The 18,751-nt window shown below is 38.4% G+C and overlaps 1 protein-coding gene across 11 annotated transcripts in view; it reads left to right on the forward strand.

The window, feature by feature from the left end:
- The window catches only part of dnm1a (dynamin 1a), a 102,531-nt gene that overhangs the window by 29,636 nt on the left and 54,144 nt on the right, over positions 1–18,751 (forward strand). For 5 of the 11 annotated variants that reach the window (XM_061876365.1, XM_061876363.1, XM_061876368.1 and 2 more), the window contains exons 10-14: positions 3,653–3,791; positions 13,881–13,967; positions 16,964–17,034; positions 17,098–17,149; positions 17,334–17,345. In XM_061876365.1, the coding sequence (XP_061732349.1) occupies positions 3,653–3,791; positions 13,881–13,967; positions 16,964–17,034; positions 17,098–17,149; positions 17,334–17,345 (361 nt within the window). Of the gene's footprint in view, positions 1–3,652; positions 3,792–7,297; positions 7,437–13,880; positions 13,968–16,963; positions 17,035–17,097; positions 17,150–17,333; positions 17,346–18,751 lie in introns of all 11 variants that reach the window. The other 6 variants (XM_061876364.1, XM_061876369.1, XM_061876367.1 and 3 more) reach the window with 3 other exon arrangements.

Raw genomic sequence — 18,751 nt, forward strand, 5'->3', positions numbered from 1 at the left:
TCACAAAACATTATTGCATTAATCACGGTCAGTGATCAGGTCAATGCATACGTCAGTGCAAAGATGAATGAGGAGGCTGCGACTTCACTCCAAAATTTCACTCCAAAATTTCACTCCATAATATACCTTGAGGGTATTTAGTTAAAACTGCATGATTTTGACAAGCAAATGACATGCGCTCAAGTAAAACATTTTAAAAATGTTCTTGTGATATCCTCTCAATGAAATTGCATTCGTGTCCAAATTTAGGAGTCCTTTTTTTAAAGTTAATTTAAATAATGCACAAAAGTAATTTCCTATCAAAACGTGGCAATAATCTGATTAAAATGTTTTGTTTTTTGACAGCACCGTATTTTTTGGACTATAAATCCCAGTTTTTTTCATAGTTTGGCCAGGGGTGCGACTTATACTCAGGAGCGACTTATGTGTGAAATTATTAACACATTACCGTAAGATGTCAAATATTATTTAGCTCATTCACGTAAGAGACTAGACGTATAAGATTTAATCGAATTTAGCAATTAGGAGTGACAGATTGTTTGGTAAACGTATAGCATGTTCTATATGTTATAGTTATTTGAATGACTCTTACCATAATATGTTACGTTAACATACCAGGCACCTTCTCAGTTGGTTATTTATGCCTCATATAACGTACACTTATTCAGCCTGTTGTTCACTATTCTTTATTTATTCTAAATTGCCTTTCAAATGTTTATTCTAGGTGTTGGGTTTTATCAAATAAATTTCCCCCAAAAATACGACTTAATACTCCAGTGCGACTTATATGTTTTTTCCTTCTTTATTATGCATTTTCGGCTGGTGCGACTAATACTCCGAAAAATACGGCACTACTTTTAACACATTTTACTTTATCCAAGATTTTTGTTGTTGAAGACGTTCTTTCTTGAATTCAATTATGTTTTTCACCTTTTTTTCTCAAAGTTCTGGCACTGTCAACTTTTTTTGTCGCCTCTTGCTGGGTTATTATGCAGCCATTGTCAATGTAAAAAAAGCAGAGACTGAATCATTGACACGTGTGATCCAATTGATTCCATAGGAAATAATTTTTTACGCTCAATATCTCACATGTTGCACAAAAAATAGGATAAGATTTTGGCCAAAAAGTCTCGATGAGAAAACCCAAACCAAGGCATGCACACTTTACGATTTAAATGACAAAACTAGTAAAAAACAAACAACTGTTTAGGGACTATTACAGTATAAGACACAATGATTATCTGTATTGAATATACAAAACCTAAAACCAGTGAAGTTGGCACGTTGTGTAATTCGTAAATAAAAACAGAATGCAATGATTTGCAAATTCTTTTCAACTTATATTCAGTTGAATAGACTGCAAAGACAAGATATTTAATGTTGAAACTGAGAAACTTAAATTTTTTTTTTGCAAATAATCACTAACTTAGAATTTAAAGGCAGCAATACATTGCAAAACAGTTGGCAAAGGGGCATTTTTTACCACTTTTAACGACACTCAGTAAACATTTGGTAACTGAGAAGACCAAATTTTTAAGCTTTACAGGCGGAATTATTTCCCATATTTGCTTGATTAAGTTGTTCAACAGTCCGGCGTCTCTGTTGTGGTATTTTAGGCTTCATAATGCGCCACACATTTTCAATGGGAGACAGTTCTGTGCTACAGGCAGGCCAGTCTAGTACCCACACTCTTTTACTTTGAAGCCACGCTGTTGTAACACGTGGCTTATCATTGTCTTGCTGAAATAATCAGGGGCGTCCATGGTAATGTGGCTTGGATGGCAACATATGTTGCTCCAAAACCTGTATGTACCTTTCAGCTTTAATGGTTCCTTCACAGATGTGTAAGTTACCCATCCCTTGGGCATTAATGCAACCCCATATCATCACAGATGCTGGCTTTTGAACAATCCGGATGATTTTTTTCCTCTTTGTTCCGGAGGACACGATGTCCATAGTTTCCAAAAGCAATTTGAAATGTTGACTCGTCAGACCACAGAACACTTTTACAATTTGCATCAGTCCATCTTAGATGAGCTCAGGCTTAGCGAAACCGGTGACGTTTCTGGGTGTTGTTGATAAATGGCTTTTGCTTTGCATAGTAGAGGTTTAACTTGCACTGACAAATGTAGTCACAAACTGTGGTTACTGACAGTGGTTTTGTGAAGTGTTCCTGAGCCCATGTGGTGATATCCTTTACACGCCGATGTCGGTTTTTGATGCAGTACCGCCCGAGGGGTCAAAGGTCACGGGCATTCAATGTTACGCGCAGTGATTTCTCCAGATTCTCTGAACCTTTTGATGATATTACGGACCGTAGATGGTGAAATCCCTAAATTCTTTGCAATTGCTCATTGAGAAATGTTGTTCTTAACGGTTCGACAATTTGCTCACGCATTTGTTCACAAAGTGGTGACTGTCGCCCCATCCTTGTTTGTGAATAACTGAGCATTTCATGGAAGCCACTTTTATACCCAATCATGACAACTCACCTGTACCTGGGGGCGGTATAGCTCGGTTGGTGGTTCGATTCCCGCTTCAGCCATCCTGCTCCCAGTGCCACCCACACTGGTTTAAATGTATCTTGGATATTGGGTTTCACTATGTAAAGCGCTTTGAGTCACTTGAGAAAAGCGCTATATAAATATAATTCACTTCAATTCACTTCACTTCCAAATTAGCCTGTTCACCTGTGGGATTTTCCAAATAAGTGTTTGATGAGCATTACTCAACTTTCTCAGTCTTTTTCGCCACTTGTGCCAGCTTTTTTGAAACATGTTGTAGGCATCAAATTCCAAATGAGCTAATTGCAAAAAATGACCACGTTTTCCAGTTCGATCGTTAAGTATCTTGTCTCTGCAGTCTATTCAATTGAATATAGGTTCAAAAGGATTTGAAAATCATTGTTTTCAGTTTTTATTTCCGATTAGGGGACGGCGTGGCACAGTTGGGAGAGTGGCTGGGCCAGTAACCTGAGGGTTCCTGGTTCAATACCCACCTTCTACCATCCTGGTCACGTCCATTGTGTCCTTGAGCAAGACACTTCACCCTTGCTCCTGATGGGTCCCGGTTAGCGCCTTGCATGGCAGCTCCCCCCATCAGTGTGTGAATGTGTGTGTGAATGGGTGAATGTGGAAATAGTGTCAAAGCGCTTTGAGTTCCTTAAAAAAAAGATAGAAAAGCGCTATACAAGTATAACCCATTTACCATTTACAGAATGTGCCAACTTCACTGGTTTGGGGGTTTGTAGAATACAACAGTGTACCTGTCAAAATTTTTGGATTCGCCTTTTAATTCAAAAGCATGAGAATGCGTGTCCAAACTTTTGACAGACAATGTGTGTACGATGCAGAGGTGACTCTTGGGTGCGTTTGTTTTATGACCCCCCACTGCCCCTTTGTCTTGTTTGTCTATCCATACGTGCATGTGTGAACTTTCTCTGTAATCACATTTTATCTCCAGCACATGACAAGAGTGCAGTGAGTCCTCCCTTGTCCTTTTCAGTACCTGTTTGTCTCCTTCGAGGGCGGGGCAGAATACATTTCTCACAATTAACGCTTTTCTCTCTCGCCCAACCTTCCTTATCCACCCTCTTTCTTTCGCTGCTGCGTCCTCCTCCTCGTGTGTGCCCGCGGCTGGTTCTGACGAGCAGAACCGGCCTCTTCACCCCGGACATGGCCTTTGAGACCATTGTGAAAAGGCAGATCGGGAAGATTAAAGAGCCGTGCACCAAATGTGTGGATATGGTCATGTCTGAGCTAGTCAATACGGTTAGACAATGTACCAAAAAGGTAAAACAACAACTAGTCGATGGTGGATAGCATTTTGATATTGTGTGTTCTCAAACCTCCGTCCGCAAAGTGTCCCGCCGCTGCTCCCTCACTCCCGTGACCTTGCCGCCTGCTCCAGCCTTGGGTTGTTTTGGGGAGGGGGCCGGGGTGGGGCTGCCGTACACCTGCCTTGTCTGCTGCTGTGGTCGGGTTTGGCTGGACAGGTTGTCCCGTGATAGAGAGCTGTGCTGATTAGATAGGAAAGTAGTGTGGAGGCTGAGTTGTCATGAATTTATGGCTGCCTGAGAAAAAATCCGTAGATTTACAAATTACAGGGAAACTTTGATATTTGAACGCACATCAGGTTGTAAAATTTGGAAAAAAAGTGATGATAACCGTAGATCGGAACTAGTACAATATGGCTAAAGCAACAATAAGTAATACTGAAATCTAAGTAAGATTAAATATCTCAAATAAGGGTGATATTTGCTTATTTTCTGTTTGATAAGATAATTCTTCTCACTAAACAGATTTTATGTTAGAGTGTTTTATTTGTTTTAAGGGTTTTGGTCCTAAATTATCTTAGTAAGATACTACAGCTTGTTGCTGAGATTTTATCAGAATCAATCAATCAATCAATCATCAATCAATAGTTAATCATATAGCCCAAAATCACTAGTGTCTCAAAGGGCTGCACAAACCACTACGACATCCTCGGTAGGCCCACATAAGGGCAAGGAAAACTCACACTCAGTGGGACGTCGGTGACAATGATGACAATGAGAACCTTGGAGAGGACGAAAGCAATGGATGTCGAGCGGGTCTAACATGATACTGTGAAAGTTCAATCCATAATGGATGCAACACAGTCACGAGAGTCCAGTCCAAAGCGGATCCAACACAGCAGCGAGAGTCCCGTTCACAGCGGAGCCAGCAGGAAAACATCCCAAGCGGAGGCGGATCAGCAGCGCAGAGATGTCCCCAGCCGATACACAGGCAAGCAGTACATGGCCACCGGATCGGACCGGACCCCCTCCACAAGGGAGAGTGGGACATAGGAGAAAAAGAAAAGAAACGGCAGATCAACTGGTCTAAAAAGGGAGTCTATTTAAAGACTAGAGTATACAAATGAGTTTTAAGGTGAGACTTAAATGCTTCTATTGAGGTGGCATCTCGAACTGTTACCGGGAGGGCATTCCAGAGTACTGGATGAAAACGCTCTATAGCCCGCAGACTTTTTTTGGGCTTTAGGAATCACTAATAAGCCGGAGTCCTTTGAAGGCAGATTTTTTACCGGGACATATGGTACAATACAACGGCAAGATAGGATGGAGCTAGACCGTGTAGTATTTTATACGTAAGTAGTAAAACCTTAAATTCACATCTTAAGTGCACATGGAGCCAGTGCAGGTGAGCCAGTACAGGCGTAATGTGATCAAACTTTCTTGTTCTTGTCAAACGTCTAGCAGCCGCATTTTGTACCAACTGTAATCTTTTAATGCTAGACATGGGGAGACCCGAAAATAATACGTTACAGTAGTCGAGACGAGACGTAACAAACGCATGGATAATGATCTCAGCGTCTTTAGTGGACAGAATGGAGCGAATTTTAGCGATATTACGGAGATGACAGAAGGCCGTTTTAGTAACGCTTTTAATGTGTGACTCAAAGAAGAGAGTTGAGTCAAAGATAATACCCAGATTCTTTACCGAGTCGCCTTGTTCAGACATACTTTATTAATCCCCGCGGGGAAATTACAATTTTCAGCACAATCCCATTCAAGGTCAGACAAACATTACAGGTAGACAGAACAGGATCGCTGACGGGTCTGCCAACTTCCGGCGCCCCTTACAAAAAAGGTGAGATACAGTTAAACAAGTGGGGGGAATGGGAGAAAAAAAAAGATTAAAATAAAATAAAATAAAATAAAACAATCGGTCTAAGCCTGGGCCCCTGGAGAGGGGGTCCAGACTGAGGCCAAGGGAAAAAAACAAAACAAAACAAAACAAAAAAACAACTCATAGCCATAGTACACATCCCTCTTACATGTGTGTAAGAGGGAAACATCAAAACTCAAAGAACAAAAAGGACATTTAAGACATTAAAGTAGCGGAGCTGATGCAACCAGACACTTCTACATACTGCTATGAATAAAAAGTAAAAGAAACATATACACTGTGGTGGCCTCTGCGGTGTTCCACGCCGTCATCTGCTGGGGTGGAGGGAGCATGGCTAGAGACAGGAGCAGACCCAACAAAGCAACCAAAGACATATATTGAATAAAACATGCTTGAAACTAGAATATCAACTGATGCAAAGCTGCGTCATCAACAAGTATAAAAATACTTTTTTAAAGTAATAATTTCTTACTTCAAGCATGAAAAAAAAAATCATGACTTTGACACAAATGTGTTTCATAATTAAAACAGATGACGGCCAAATGGACTTTACGGTTTTATTTTCAATGAAACAGTAGAAAATACATACTCATATAATAGTACAGTTGGCACAGTACAATAAACTGACAGCTAATATTTAATAATTTAACATTTAAAACAATTTTGAAAAGAAATAGTTCATGCACATTCAGATAAATTCTTCAAAAAAAAATTTTTTTTTAATTTGGGCCGGCGGACGGGCTGTATATATGCGCACTAATTGACTGAAAGAGCAAGCACTTGAATACCCTTGAAGACTGATACTTGAAGGCTGGAAGACAATCCAATATTCAAGCACTGACTGGAAGACAAAGCAGGTAAAAATAGGAGGGGGCTGATTGACACCAGGTGTGGCCAGGTGACAATCAGCCGCAGCTGAGGGGAAACAGCGCACAGGGCAAAAAAACAGGAAACAGACAAAATAAGAGCGCTGACAGGATCTAAAAACAGGAAACACTAAACACACACAGAGGAAAAACTAAAACACAAACAAACTGTCAGTGGCAAGCCTGACAAATAAGGCTTTTGTTTGTCACTTTTATATTTTTTTCCGAAAACAAACCAAACCACTTCCTAGTCTGGAATTTGGGCATAGTGTCAGAGGAAGGAAGTGACCTGGCAGCCATATTGGATGACCTCAGAATCCAGACGTTTCGTGTGCGTGCGTGAGACCGCAGCTTTGCACCTGTAGCCTAAAAAAAGGTGCTGCGTTCATGTTTTTGCAAGTGCATTTTTTAACCTGTGTGGCCAAATCCGCTCCAAAAGCAACCTAGTGGACACCTCCACTGGGGATGCGCCGTGTTGTTCTTGGGCTTGCGGAGAGAGTGAGCGATGGCTACCAAAGGAGCGTTGCATGACTGCGGTCTCGCTTTCTCCCGTCGTAAAGGATAGAGAGGACCGCCAGCGTTTCCAGAATGGCTTTAGGCGCACAACGACTGCATTTTCTTCCTTCTTTGCTGTTTTATCTCCCCTCCGAATCCCGCTCCTTGTCTTTTTTTCATTACTTCCATCACTTCTTTACTCTCTTTTCCCGATTTGGTTTTATTTCAACTGTGTCTCCTCCGTGCTGCCTGCCTATCCCTATACAGGACGGGTCTGTTCACCCCTGACCTGGCCTTCGAGACTATAGTGAAAAAGCAGATCCAAAAACTGAAGGAGCCCACTCTGAAGTGTATAGATATGGTTACGAGCGAACTCACCTTCACCATACAAAGGTGTAGTCAAAAGGTAAAATAATCAGAAAGATGATTATTATTTCTGTAAAGTCCATACGTAGGGGGAGACCGATGGCTGGGCTTTTATTGACCTTTAAGCATGTTTTGAGTGCAGGTTAGTTTGCATCACAATAAAAAAAATAGTAACTGTAAGCTCAAATGAAGCCACAAGTAGAAATAAACCATGCTAGCGTAAATCTTTTATCAAATGTAATCTAAATAAGAAGCATGTTTTTCGTCAGCAAAATTCTCCCCATTGCTAATTGGGAATGGTAATGTTCAGTAGTTGTTGCGGGCCGTGCATTTCTCACCTAGGCCTTCAGTGATGTCCTACTTAGTCCGACTCCACCTCTCAAAATACCATAATTTATGTCACCACATCCACAAAGCTGGAGATAACTATACAAAAACACACTTGCATGCCACGGTACATTGAATCCCCTCAACAGTGTACAAAAGGGTCTGTTTTTCGGCGCATTTAAGATTCAATAAACCTGCTTCAGCAATGAAAACATATCTTACATAGTACTGTCAAAATTTAAATAATAATATATTTTATTTGTAAAAGCATTTTACATTGAGCAAACAACCCCAAATTGCTACAGTGTATTAAAAAAATAAAAAGATGATAAAAATAAAAAAAATAAGAAAATAGAACAGCCTAATAGCTAGAACTAGCACGCAGATACAGTATAAAAGAAGTTTTTTTTAAGCCTTTTTTAAAAGCATTCACAGTCTGTGGTGCCCTCAGGTGGTCAGGGAAAGCGTTCCACAGACTGGGAGCGGCGGAGCAAAAAGCCCGGTCTTCCATTGTTCGTAGCTTTGTCCTCGGAGGTTGGAGGAGGTTAGCCTGTCCGGAGCTGAGGTGGCGTGTGGAGGCTTTGGGGGTGAGCAGTTCTTTGAGGTAGAGGTTGGCATTTCCATGGAAGCACTGGTGAAGTAGGGAGACTTTGTATTTATGCCTGAGCGGAACAGGAAGCCAGTGAAGGGATTTGAGAACTGGTGTGATGTGGTTGTATTTCCGCACTCTCATCAAATACCAGATCTTTATCCTCTAAAATTGATTCTAAAATCAAAATATCAATCAATCAATCAATCAATCAATGTTTATCTATATAGCCCTAAATCACAAGTGTCTCAAAGGGCTGCACAAACCACAACAACATCTTGGGTAGAGCCCACATAAGGGCAAGGAAAAACTCACCCCAGTGGGACGTCGGTGAGAGTGACAATGATGACTATGAGAAACCTTGGAGAGGACCGCATGAGTGGGCAGCCCCCCACCCCTTTCATACTTTAGTAATTTGCGATAGTGTATATCATTAACAGGAACACAGTGTAAAGTGTCTAAATAAAAACGCGATTGCTGGGAACTACTTTTTCTTCCGCCTAGGTAATTAAGTAATGAGCAGGCGGGAAAATTACTGGCAATTCAAAGGAGTCATCCATCCATCCATTTTCTACCGCTTATTCCCTTTTGGGGTCGCGGGGGGCGCTGGCGCCTATCTCAGCTACAATCGGGCGGAAGGCGGGGTACACCCAGGACAAGTCGCCACCTCATCGCAGGGCCCAAAGGAGTCATTCAGTATTATATAACAACAAGTGTAATCTACGTGTACTTTTATTGGAGGCCATTCGTTGACACTTCATACAGACTTGAATTTGAAGAGAATGCATTCAGTGCAAAATAACGGCATTATTTGTTTCTCCTTGGGATTTTTTTTTTTAGCATTTGAAGATGATTCCCCAAGAGCGACAACGCTTGAAATGCAAATTTTTTAAAATTTATCAGACACGTTAGGTATATTTGCATAAAGTATCAGTATCAGATCGGTATCACAGATACCAGCCTGAATTATACCCGGTATCGATTCGGAAATAAAATCAGTAGGATCGCACATCACTAATGTTCAGGTAAAACAGCAGGTTATTTAGACTATTGGTGGTATTATTAGCATGGTAATTGCAATGCTAACACCATCCATCTGTCCATTTTCTACCGCTTGTCCCTCTCGGCGTCGCGAGGGTGCTGGAGCACTATCCCAACTGCGCACGAGCTATTTTAAATTACTAAATTATTTATTTCCACTAATAGCTAAATATGTCCAACTGTCATCCATTTGTAGAAGTTTTGGGTATTTATGATTTGGATTTGGACATTAATGAAGCAGGAAGTTCATTAAGAGTACTTTAACTGGCTGAAATGAGTAAGCTATTAGCATGCTAATAGCTATGCTAACATCGAAAGCGACAAACGTAAGGAAGCTTTTGGCTGTTACATTTTCTGTCACTAATTAAATATATAGTTAACTGACTTCCATTTTTCAGTAATGTTTAACATTTATGATGTAGATTCGGACATTTGTGCCACAGAAAAGATTAGGAACAGAAAGAGAAGCCAGTCAAAATGGCCAGTCTTTTTACTACTGTATGCTAATAGCTACGCTAAGATTTAAAGCAGCAAGTACAAGTGACTTATTTTCACTTTTTAAAAGTATTATTACTGATTGGTTGTATGTCAAATTACTTTTTCGTTTTGCGGGAATATTGAGTATTTCACACGTTGGACATTTGTGACACAGGAAATGTTAGAAAACAGAAATAGGAAGTTAACATAGCATTAGCATTACTGTCAGGGCCCACCTGCTTGATATATTTTTTATTTTTTATTCAAAAATATGTCAAACCATCTTCGATTTACAGAGTATGTCTTCCATTTGGCCTTTTATACCAGTGGTCCCCAACCACCGGGCTGCAGAAGAATTTTTTACAATTTAAATTTTTAATTTTTTAAAATTTTTTATTAAATCAACATAAAAACACAATATACACTTACAATTAGTGCACCAACCCAAAAAACCTCCCTTTTTCATGACAAAAAAAAAATTCCCCGCGCCCCCCCGCCGGGCCGCTGGGCCGCCGGGCCGCCGTACAAATTATCAAGCGTTGACCGGTCCGCAGCTACAAAAAGGTTGGGGACCACTGTCTTATACTACGGGATGTATCTGAAACAGATGCAGGAAGTTGCCAATACAAATGGCTAGACTAGGGTTCGGGAACCTTTTTGGCTGAGAGAACCACGGAAGCCAAATATTTTAAAATGTATTTCCGTGAGAGCCATATAATATTGTTTTTAACACTGAATACAACTAAATGTGTGCATTTTTATGTAAAACCAAGATTAGGGTATAACACGTCTGTTATTCTTTTTAATAACATATTTATTGTGATAATGATGAATAAAATACTTCTTACCATTCTTGACTTCTTGAACAGGTGCGGTAGAAAAGGGATGGATGGATAAAAATGCATGAGAATTTTTCATATTTTGAACGTTATTTTTAACACTGATTACCAGCGGAATTAGTCATTACTTACTGTGTTAAGCAATGTCAGCTAAGATTAATCTGAGAGCCAGATGCAGTCATCAAAAGATCCACATCTGGCTCTAGAGCCATAGGTTTCCTACCCCTGGGCTAGACTGTTCATCCTATAATTAGCATGCTAATAGCGCCAGATCTGTACATTTGAAAAAAACAAAACCATTTTTAGATATACACATTTTCTTTGTTTTATGTAAATGTTGACCCTTTATCATTTTCCAGTTGTAGCACTTCAGGATGTTTCAGGAACTTACAGTCTCGCCAGCTGAAATCGGTCTCTCCTTACTCAAAACTTTACAAGTGTGACCGTTTAATACACACTTTATTTTGCTTTCTGCGCAATTTTTGAATACTTGAACAACTTTATTTCAATTAGTCTGCATGTTAGATCTTTTTGACCCCACCCTGTCAACAAATCTCTCCATTGTCTTTATCTGTTTGAGTTACAACTTAAGTGACGTGACTGACTGTGTCGTTCCACTCATTGACTAACTGGCGCCCTTTCATCATCTTTTTGATTTTTTTGGTTCCTGCTGTATCTGCTTTTTATTTGTCTTTCGTCCTCCTTCGAGAGCGTGACCTCCTTTGGATTTCTCCTCTCTGTCACGCTGTTATGTTGATTTTCACTTTCAGAGACGTACTGTGTTTTAAAGATAGACTGTATTGCGATATACAGTGCTTGGGAAAATCCACAAAGGGGTCAGTTTAAAGTCTTCCTCGGCACCCTGAATCTCCCATCATTGCCACCTACGCCCTTCCGTCCTCAGTCCTTTTGCATTGCACGTATCGCATTTCTGCTTGCAGCCCTCCCTGCATGTGACAAAATCTCCCCCCACCCCAAGGACAGGACACTTTTTTTTTTTTTCATGTTGCAAAGCATCTTCAGGAATTACATTTCCAAACTTTATTATGTTTTTTCCATTCGGCAATTTGACAAAACCTATTAAACGTTTTGCCCACCAAATGTAGCTTTTTTTTTGTCCTTAGAATGATGTGCAACAACCATGTATTGAATAAAATAAAGTTAAGTAAAACTGAAATTCCGTCATCCTAGTCCCTGTCGTTGTGTCCTTGGACAAGACACTTTACCCACCTGCTCCCAGTGCCACCCACACTGGTTTAAAAGTAACTTAGATATTGGGTTTCACTATGTAAAGCGCTTTAAGTCACTAGAGAAAAGCGCTGTATAAATGTAATTCACTTCACTTCACAAATAAATCAAATCAGTTTTGTTGAAATAAATAAATGTTACTGAACGAAACTATTCTATTTTATTAATTTCATTTTATTTAATCTATTTTATTGAATTAAATCAATTTTATTTAATAAAATTGTTTCATTTTATTTAATCAAATAATTTCTTTTTAAATCGAGCAATCTAATTAAATATTATTATTTGACAATAATAATAGTAATCAATTATTTGAGTGAAAAGTTTGAACAAAATATTGGATTCACATTTTTATTTGGCAAAACACTGTATTTATTTATATTCATATATATTTTGTAAAATTAACAAGCATTTTTGGTCACCAAATTTTGCTTTTTTTTAAGTCTTTAAAATGATCTGCAACAACCCTGTGTTGAATAAAACAAAGTTAAGTAAAACTAAACTAAACTAAATAAAACATTTTGAATTAAATCCATTTTATTAAATTAAATTATTCAATTTGATTAATTTACTTAAGTTATCGTATATTAAATCAAATAATTACATTTCATTAGTTTTAATTTTATTTAATGAAATTATTTCATTTTATTTAATCAAATCATTTTATTTTATTTTTAATTTAGCAATCCAATTAAATATTATTATTTGACAATAATAATAGTAATCAATCATTTGAGTGAGAAGTTTGAACAAAATATTGGATTCACATCTGCATTTGCCAAAACACTGTATTTATTTATCTTCATATATATTTTGTAAAATTAACAAGCATTTTTGCTCACCAAATTTTGCTTTTTTTTTTAAAAGTCCTTAAAATGATCTGCAACAACCCTGTATTGAATAAAACAAAGTTAAATAAAAGTGAACTAAATGAAATACATTTATTGAAGTAAATCAATTGTAATAAATTAAATTATTCCATTTTATTAATTTACTTTATTTATTTTATATTAAATCAAACAACGACATTTTATCACATTAAATTGTATTTAATGAAATGATTTGATTTTATTCATTCAAATCATTTATTTTTTTAAATTGAACAATCAAATTAAATATTACTATTTGACAATAAGAAATAGTAACCAATAATTTGAATGAGAAGTTTAAAAGAATGATTTAATACACAAGCATTTTCGGTCACCAAATTGAGTTTTAGAAAATCTAAAAGGTTATTTATTTTAAATTATTATAAATGATTAAAACACATGACTCTGTGCTTATAATAATCTTAGTAACAAACAGAGCCCTGCTCCTTCAGTTATTGTTATGACATCATGTTCTGAAGAATTACAGGAAATGTCAGTTTCCAAATAATTAGAGTGCTTTTAAAAAAATTTTTTTTACAATAATCCTTTTAATTATTGAGAATGCTGTTTTTTAAGCACTGTATTGTGCTGGAAGATGCATTATAACATTAAAAACAAAACAAAACAAAAACGCATAAGTGTCTTTGTCCCATTGGAGGCCCGCCAACTTGTGTGCATGTGTGTGTGTGTGTGTGTGTGTGTGTGTGTGTGTGTGTGTGTGTGTGTGGATGTGTATGTGTGTGTGCAATGAGCTCATGGAAAAAGCCCCTCTGTGTGCTGGGAAGGAGACGCTCATCTGCCAGGAACATTGTTGATCCTGGGTTTGTGTGGCACTGTCGCAGACTTTGCATTATTCACTTTATTGGCAACAGAGATTTATTTGTTATTCTACACATAAAAATCCTTTCCAAAAAAGTGTGTGACTCCAGCGAAAGTCTGCGATGAACCTCTCTCATGCATTGTGTGCGAAATTGTGCTATTAGTGGAACTGTGTATTGTTGTCTTCAGTGAGGGGAGTAATGTGATGATTTATATTGTGTGTGTTTTTGTGTCTTTGCATTTGCATCCGACCCACTGTGCTCTGTGCTTTGCAGCTGGCTCAGTACCCAATGCTGAGAGAAGAGATGGAGAGAATCGTCACTCAGTATATCAGAGACAGAGAGAACCGCACTAAAGGCCAGGTAACACAAACACACACACACGCACACACACGCACGCACACACACACACACACGAAATTACATATTTAGATGCATTAATAAAAAATTGTGTATTCACAGTTTATAAATGAGAAATTCCCTTCAATGAGAGTAGTACACTCCTGACCAAAAAACAGATTATACCAAAGGTGACTGACAATATCCTTCATCTAACACAGCACAAGTACAGTTATTCACAACTGATTAATACTTGATTACATTTAATAACTTTGTAAAGAAGCCAAAAAAAGACAACCTACCATTGACACTTTTATCCCATTCCAATAATGATGATAATAATAATAATAACAATGGTATTTCATTAGCAGTTATCTTTAACACAAATAATAATAGCAATTATACACAGAATAGTAAGTAAACCAATTATTATATCAAAAATAAATACATATGCAAAAAATTTATACAAAATAAGGGATAAATTAAAACTAAAATGTATGTGACTTTTCAAAATGAGAATAGTCTTTAATGGTCTTTAATATTCTTATTTACATTATTACCTTGGTTGTATGTCCACAATAGCCTACATGGTTGTTAAAAAATATCCTTAAGCTAACACAGCGAAAGCATAATTATTCATAACTGTTGGCTCATGGATTGTTTTTTAACAACTTTAAAAAGAAACAATAACAAGAACAACCTCAAACTAACACTTTTATGTAATACTGCTAATAATGATAACAAGTTTTAAATATGTATTAAACAATAATTGAATATCAAAATATATATAGTTCACTAATAATCAATCATCAATCAATCAAAATGTATTTATATAGTTTTAAAGGGCTTCACAAACTCACGACATCCCCTGATCTAAACCCACAAGAAAAAACGGAGCTGGGGAAAAAGAAAAAACCTTGAGAAGGAACCAAAGATGTAGGGACACTCTTTCCAGGTTTCAATGGATGTCAAGTGGGTGTAATTATCTAATTGTTAAATCAATAGATAATGTGAGAGTCCAGTCCATCGGGAAGCCAACAGATAGTCATAGGGGGTCTTCTTCCGGGCTCAGCCAGGTCACCTACACAGAGAGGTCCACAGTTGTGATCCACCCTGGGTCACAAAAACAGGTCAGCTAACACCTCATCCAAATAACATAAATAAAGATTTTTTTTTGCCAGACTCAAAACATTATCTAAAGATTATTATCAATTATAGTATTTCTTGCTTCAATTATCTATTATTTTAGATTTTTTGTCGGAAATGATAGTCGTAATTGTGAGTTGACAGGGAAAGTTCATATAATATTTACTCAGAATCAGGTCAGGGTCAGAATCAGAAGTATTTTATTAATCCCCGAGGGGAAATTGCCAATTTCAGCACAGTCCCATTCAAGATCAGACACACATTACAGGGAGACAGAACAGGATCGCTGACGAGTGTGCCGGCGCCCCTTACAAAAAAAAAGGGCAAGAAACAGGAAAACGCTGTGAGAGTAAAAAAATATTAAGTCAAAGGTTGAACTCCTGCGAGGGGGGTCCAGACTGAGGCCAAGGAAAAAAACCTCATAGTCGTAGAACACATAAACATGTTACATAGAATCAACAAAACTTGCAACAAACTCCAACTCTTACTTTACTTTACTGAGTAATACTGATAATTAATATTGATATTGTTATTTGCTATTGTTATTATTCAATTACATTCAGAATAAATAATTACATTATCAATCAATCAATCAATCAGTCAATGTTTATTTATATAGCCCTAAATAACAAGTGTCTCAAAGGGCTGCACAAACCACAATGTCATCCTCGGTACAGAGCCCGCATAAGGGCAAGGAAAAACTCACACCCAGTGGGACGTCGGTGACAGTGACAATGATGACTATGAGAAACCTTGGAGAGGACCACATATGTGGGCAAAGAGGAGAAAAAGAAAAGAAACAGCAGATCAACTGGTCTAAAAAGGGGGTCTATTTAAAGGCTAGAGTATACAAATGAGTTCTAAGGTGAGACTTAAATGCTTCTACTGAGGAAGCATCTCAAACTGTTACCGGGAGGGCATTCCAGAGTACTGGAGCCCGAACGGAAAACGCTCTATAGGCCGCAGACTTTTTTTGGGCTCTGTGAATCACTAATAGGCCGGAGTCTTTTGAACGCAGATTTCTTGCCGGGACATATGGTACAACACAATCGGCAAGATAGGCTGGAGCTAGACCGTGTAGTATTTTATACGTAAGTAGTAAAACCTTAAAGTCTCATCTTAAGTGCACAGGAAGCCAGTGCAGGTGAGCCAGTACAGGCGTAATGTGATCAAACTTTCTTGTTCTTGTCAAAAGTCTAAAAGCCACATTTTGTACCAACTGTAATCTTTTAATGCTAGACATGGGGAGACCCGAAAATAATACGTTACAGCGTGGGATGGCGTGGCGCAGTGGAAGAGTGGCCGTGCGCAACCCGAGGGTCCCTGGTTCAATTCCCACCTAGTACCAACCTCGTCACGTCCGTTGTGTCCTGAGCAAGACACTTCACCCTTGCTCCTGATGGGTGCTGGTTGGCGCCTTCCATGGCAGCTCCCTCCATCAGTGTGTGAATGTGTGTGTGAATGGGTATATGTGGAAGTAGTGTCAAAGCGCTTTGAGTACCTTGAAGGTAGAAAAGCGCTATACAAGTACAACCCATTTATCATTTATTCATTTACAGTAATCGAAGCGAGACGTAACGAACGCATGGATAATGATATCAGCGTCTTTAGTGGACAAAATGGAGCGAATTTTAGCGATATCACGGAGATGATAACTTTCTTAATGTGTGACTCAAAGGAGAGAGTTGGGTCGAAAATAATACCCAGATTCTTTACCGAGTCGCCTTGTTTAATTGTTTGGTTGTCAAATGTTAAAGTAGTATCATTGCATAGAGGTCGGTGTCTAGCAGGACCGATAATCAGCATTTCCGTTTTCTTGGCGTTGAGTTGCAAAAAGTTAGCGGTCATCCTGTGATTGTGATTCTGCCCTTCAGGTGCTGTTGCTGATCGACATCGAGTTGTCGTACATGAACACCAACCACGAGGACTTTATCGGCTTCGCCAAGTAAGAGGACGACACGTTATTTTTTTGTGGTCACACGCTTTTTACTGATTTGTGTGTGTGCAGTGCTCAGCAGAGGATCAGCCAGATGAATAAGAAGAAAGTGGCCGGCAATCAGGTTATCATTTTTGCGTACTCCACAACTTTTGCATGACATGCATTTTCTTCTTTGGACTTCCTAGGAGTTGTTTCTATTTTGCTGGAGTTCTGTTGCATCTTCATCATTTTATGTCATTTCTTCCTGTATTGTGTCTCCTCTTCGTTTCTGCGACCTGTACGTGTGTGTGTGTGTGCTGCTTAAGGATGAGATCATGGTGAGTAGTGAACGCCTACAGGCTTTCCATCCAAGCATATGTTTGCATAGTATGTCCAATATTAATGTGCTGGATGCGTGTGGAAACATTAAACTGTAGATGGCTGTTAAGGGGAACCCTTGGCTGCTTCCTCCTCCTCTTTTTACATTCTGATTTATTCTTCACACACTCATTTGTAACCCGTGATGGTGCACATGCTAAAATGGAAACCGCTCCATCAAAACCTTTTTGTAACAACCACATACCCCCCAACTCCCCGACCCCCGCCATCTGGGAATGGTGGCACTCACACGTCCCCTCAAAGTTTGACAGTCGCCATAGCAACCAACCAGGTTGGCCTCAAAGGTTAGAGGTGTAGTAAACAAAGGGGTGGTCTGGGCTTCCTGTTTACACGTGGGTATAGTTGGCCCTTTTACACCCCCTGCTGCTTCTGTTCTCCATCCGAGGCTGACCCCTTAATAGAGACCCCCATTATGTATGTTTACTACTTTCTGTCTCATTAAAATAATTTAATGGGGACTATCATTCTCATTGACATACAATTAATCAGAGTCAAACCATAAAAACCTTATATGAACACTCAGAACTGTCACAAGTGTAAAAATAAGTTAACCACTGTATATTGTAAACAACATGAAAAAAAATAGTCCGGCCTTTAAAAAGGAATGACAAAGATGTGAGCCAACAAAGTGTAAAAAGAAGTTAACCGCAATATATAATCAAATGCAAAAGCCAATAAATTGTTAAAAAATAAAGAGGAAGATATATAGAGAAAATAATTTCAGTTGCAGATGCTCATCGCACATCTGTTTGTTTTTTTTACACAGTTGTACCTTAACCTGGTTCTGTGAGGAGCTCTTAACTCGACACACTTGTATCTCAAATCAATTTAATGGATGTCTTTGTGGCTTGTGCAGCCTTTTGAGACACTTGTGATTTAGGGCTATATAAATAAACATTGATTGATTGATTGAATTGCGTCCATTGAAATTAAATGAAATCAATTGGTGCTTGGCCCCACAAAAACAGCCCCATTTTAAACTGCCTTTTAAAAAGTAAAACAACAATTTTGGATTAGAAAAAAATGTATGAAAAAAAATACGATAAAATGTAGTAACAAACAACAACAGTAGTTTTTTAAGTAATACAATAATATCATACAGAATTGACCTTGGACAGTAGACTTTTTGGTGCTTCTGTCAAACACACCATCAGGTCCTTCTCCATATTTTCATGGCTAACAGTCAGCTGTTGAGATGTTATTTTAAAGTTTTTGGCTGGGGTTAAACTTCAGCGTGGTGCAGAGGCCACAATACTGCTTCGTCAAGTCGACTCCTCCACACTCGGTCACGTTTTTTGATGATTAATTTCTTTAATGTAATGATGATCATCTATTTCTTCCTCTC

This window comes from Nerophis ophidion, linkage group LG17 (assembly GCF_033978795.1).
Source record: "Nerophis ophidion isolate RoL-2023_Sa linkage group LG17, RoL_Noph_v1.0, whole genome shotgun sequence".
Lineage (NCBI taxonomy): Eukaryota > Metazoa > Chordata > Actinopteri > Syngnathiformes > Syngnathidae > Nerophis > Nerophis ophidion.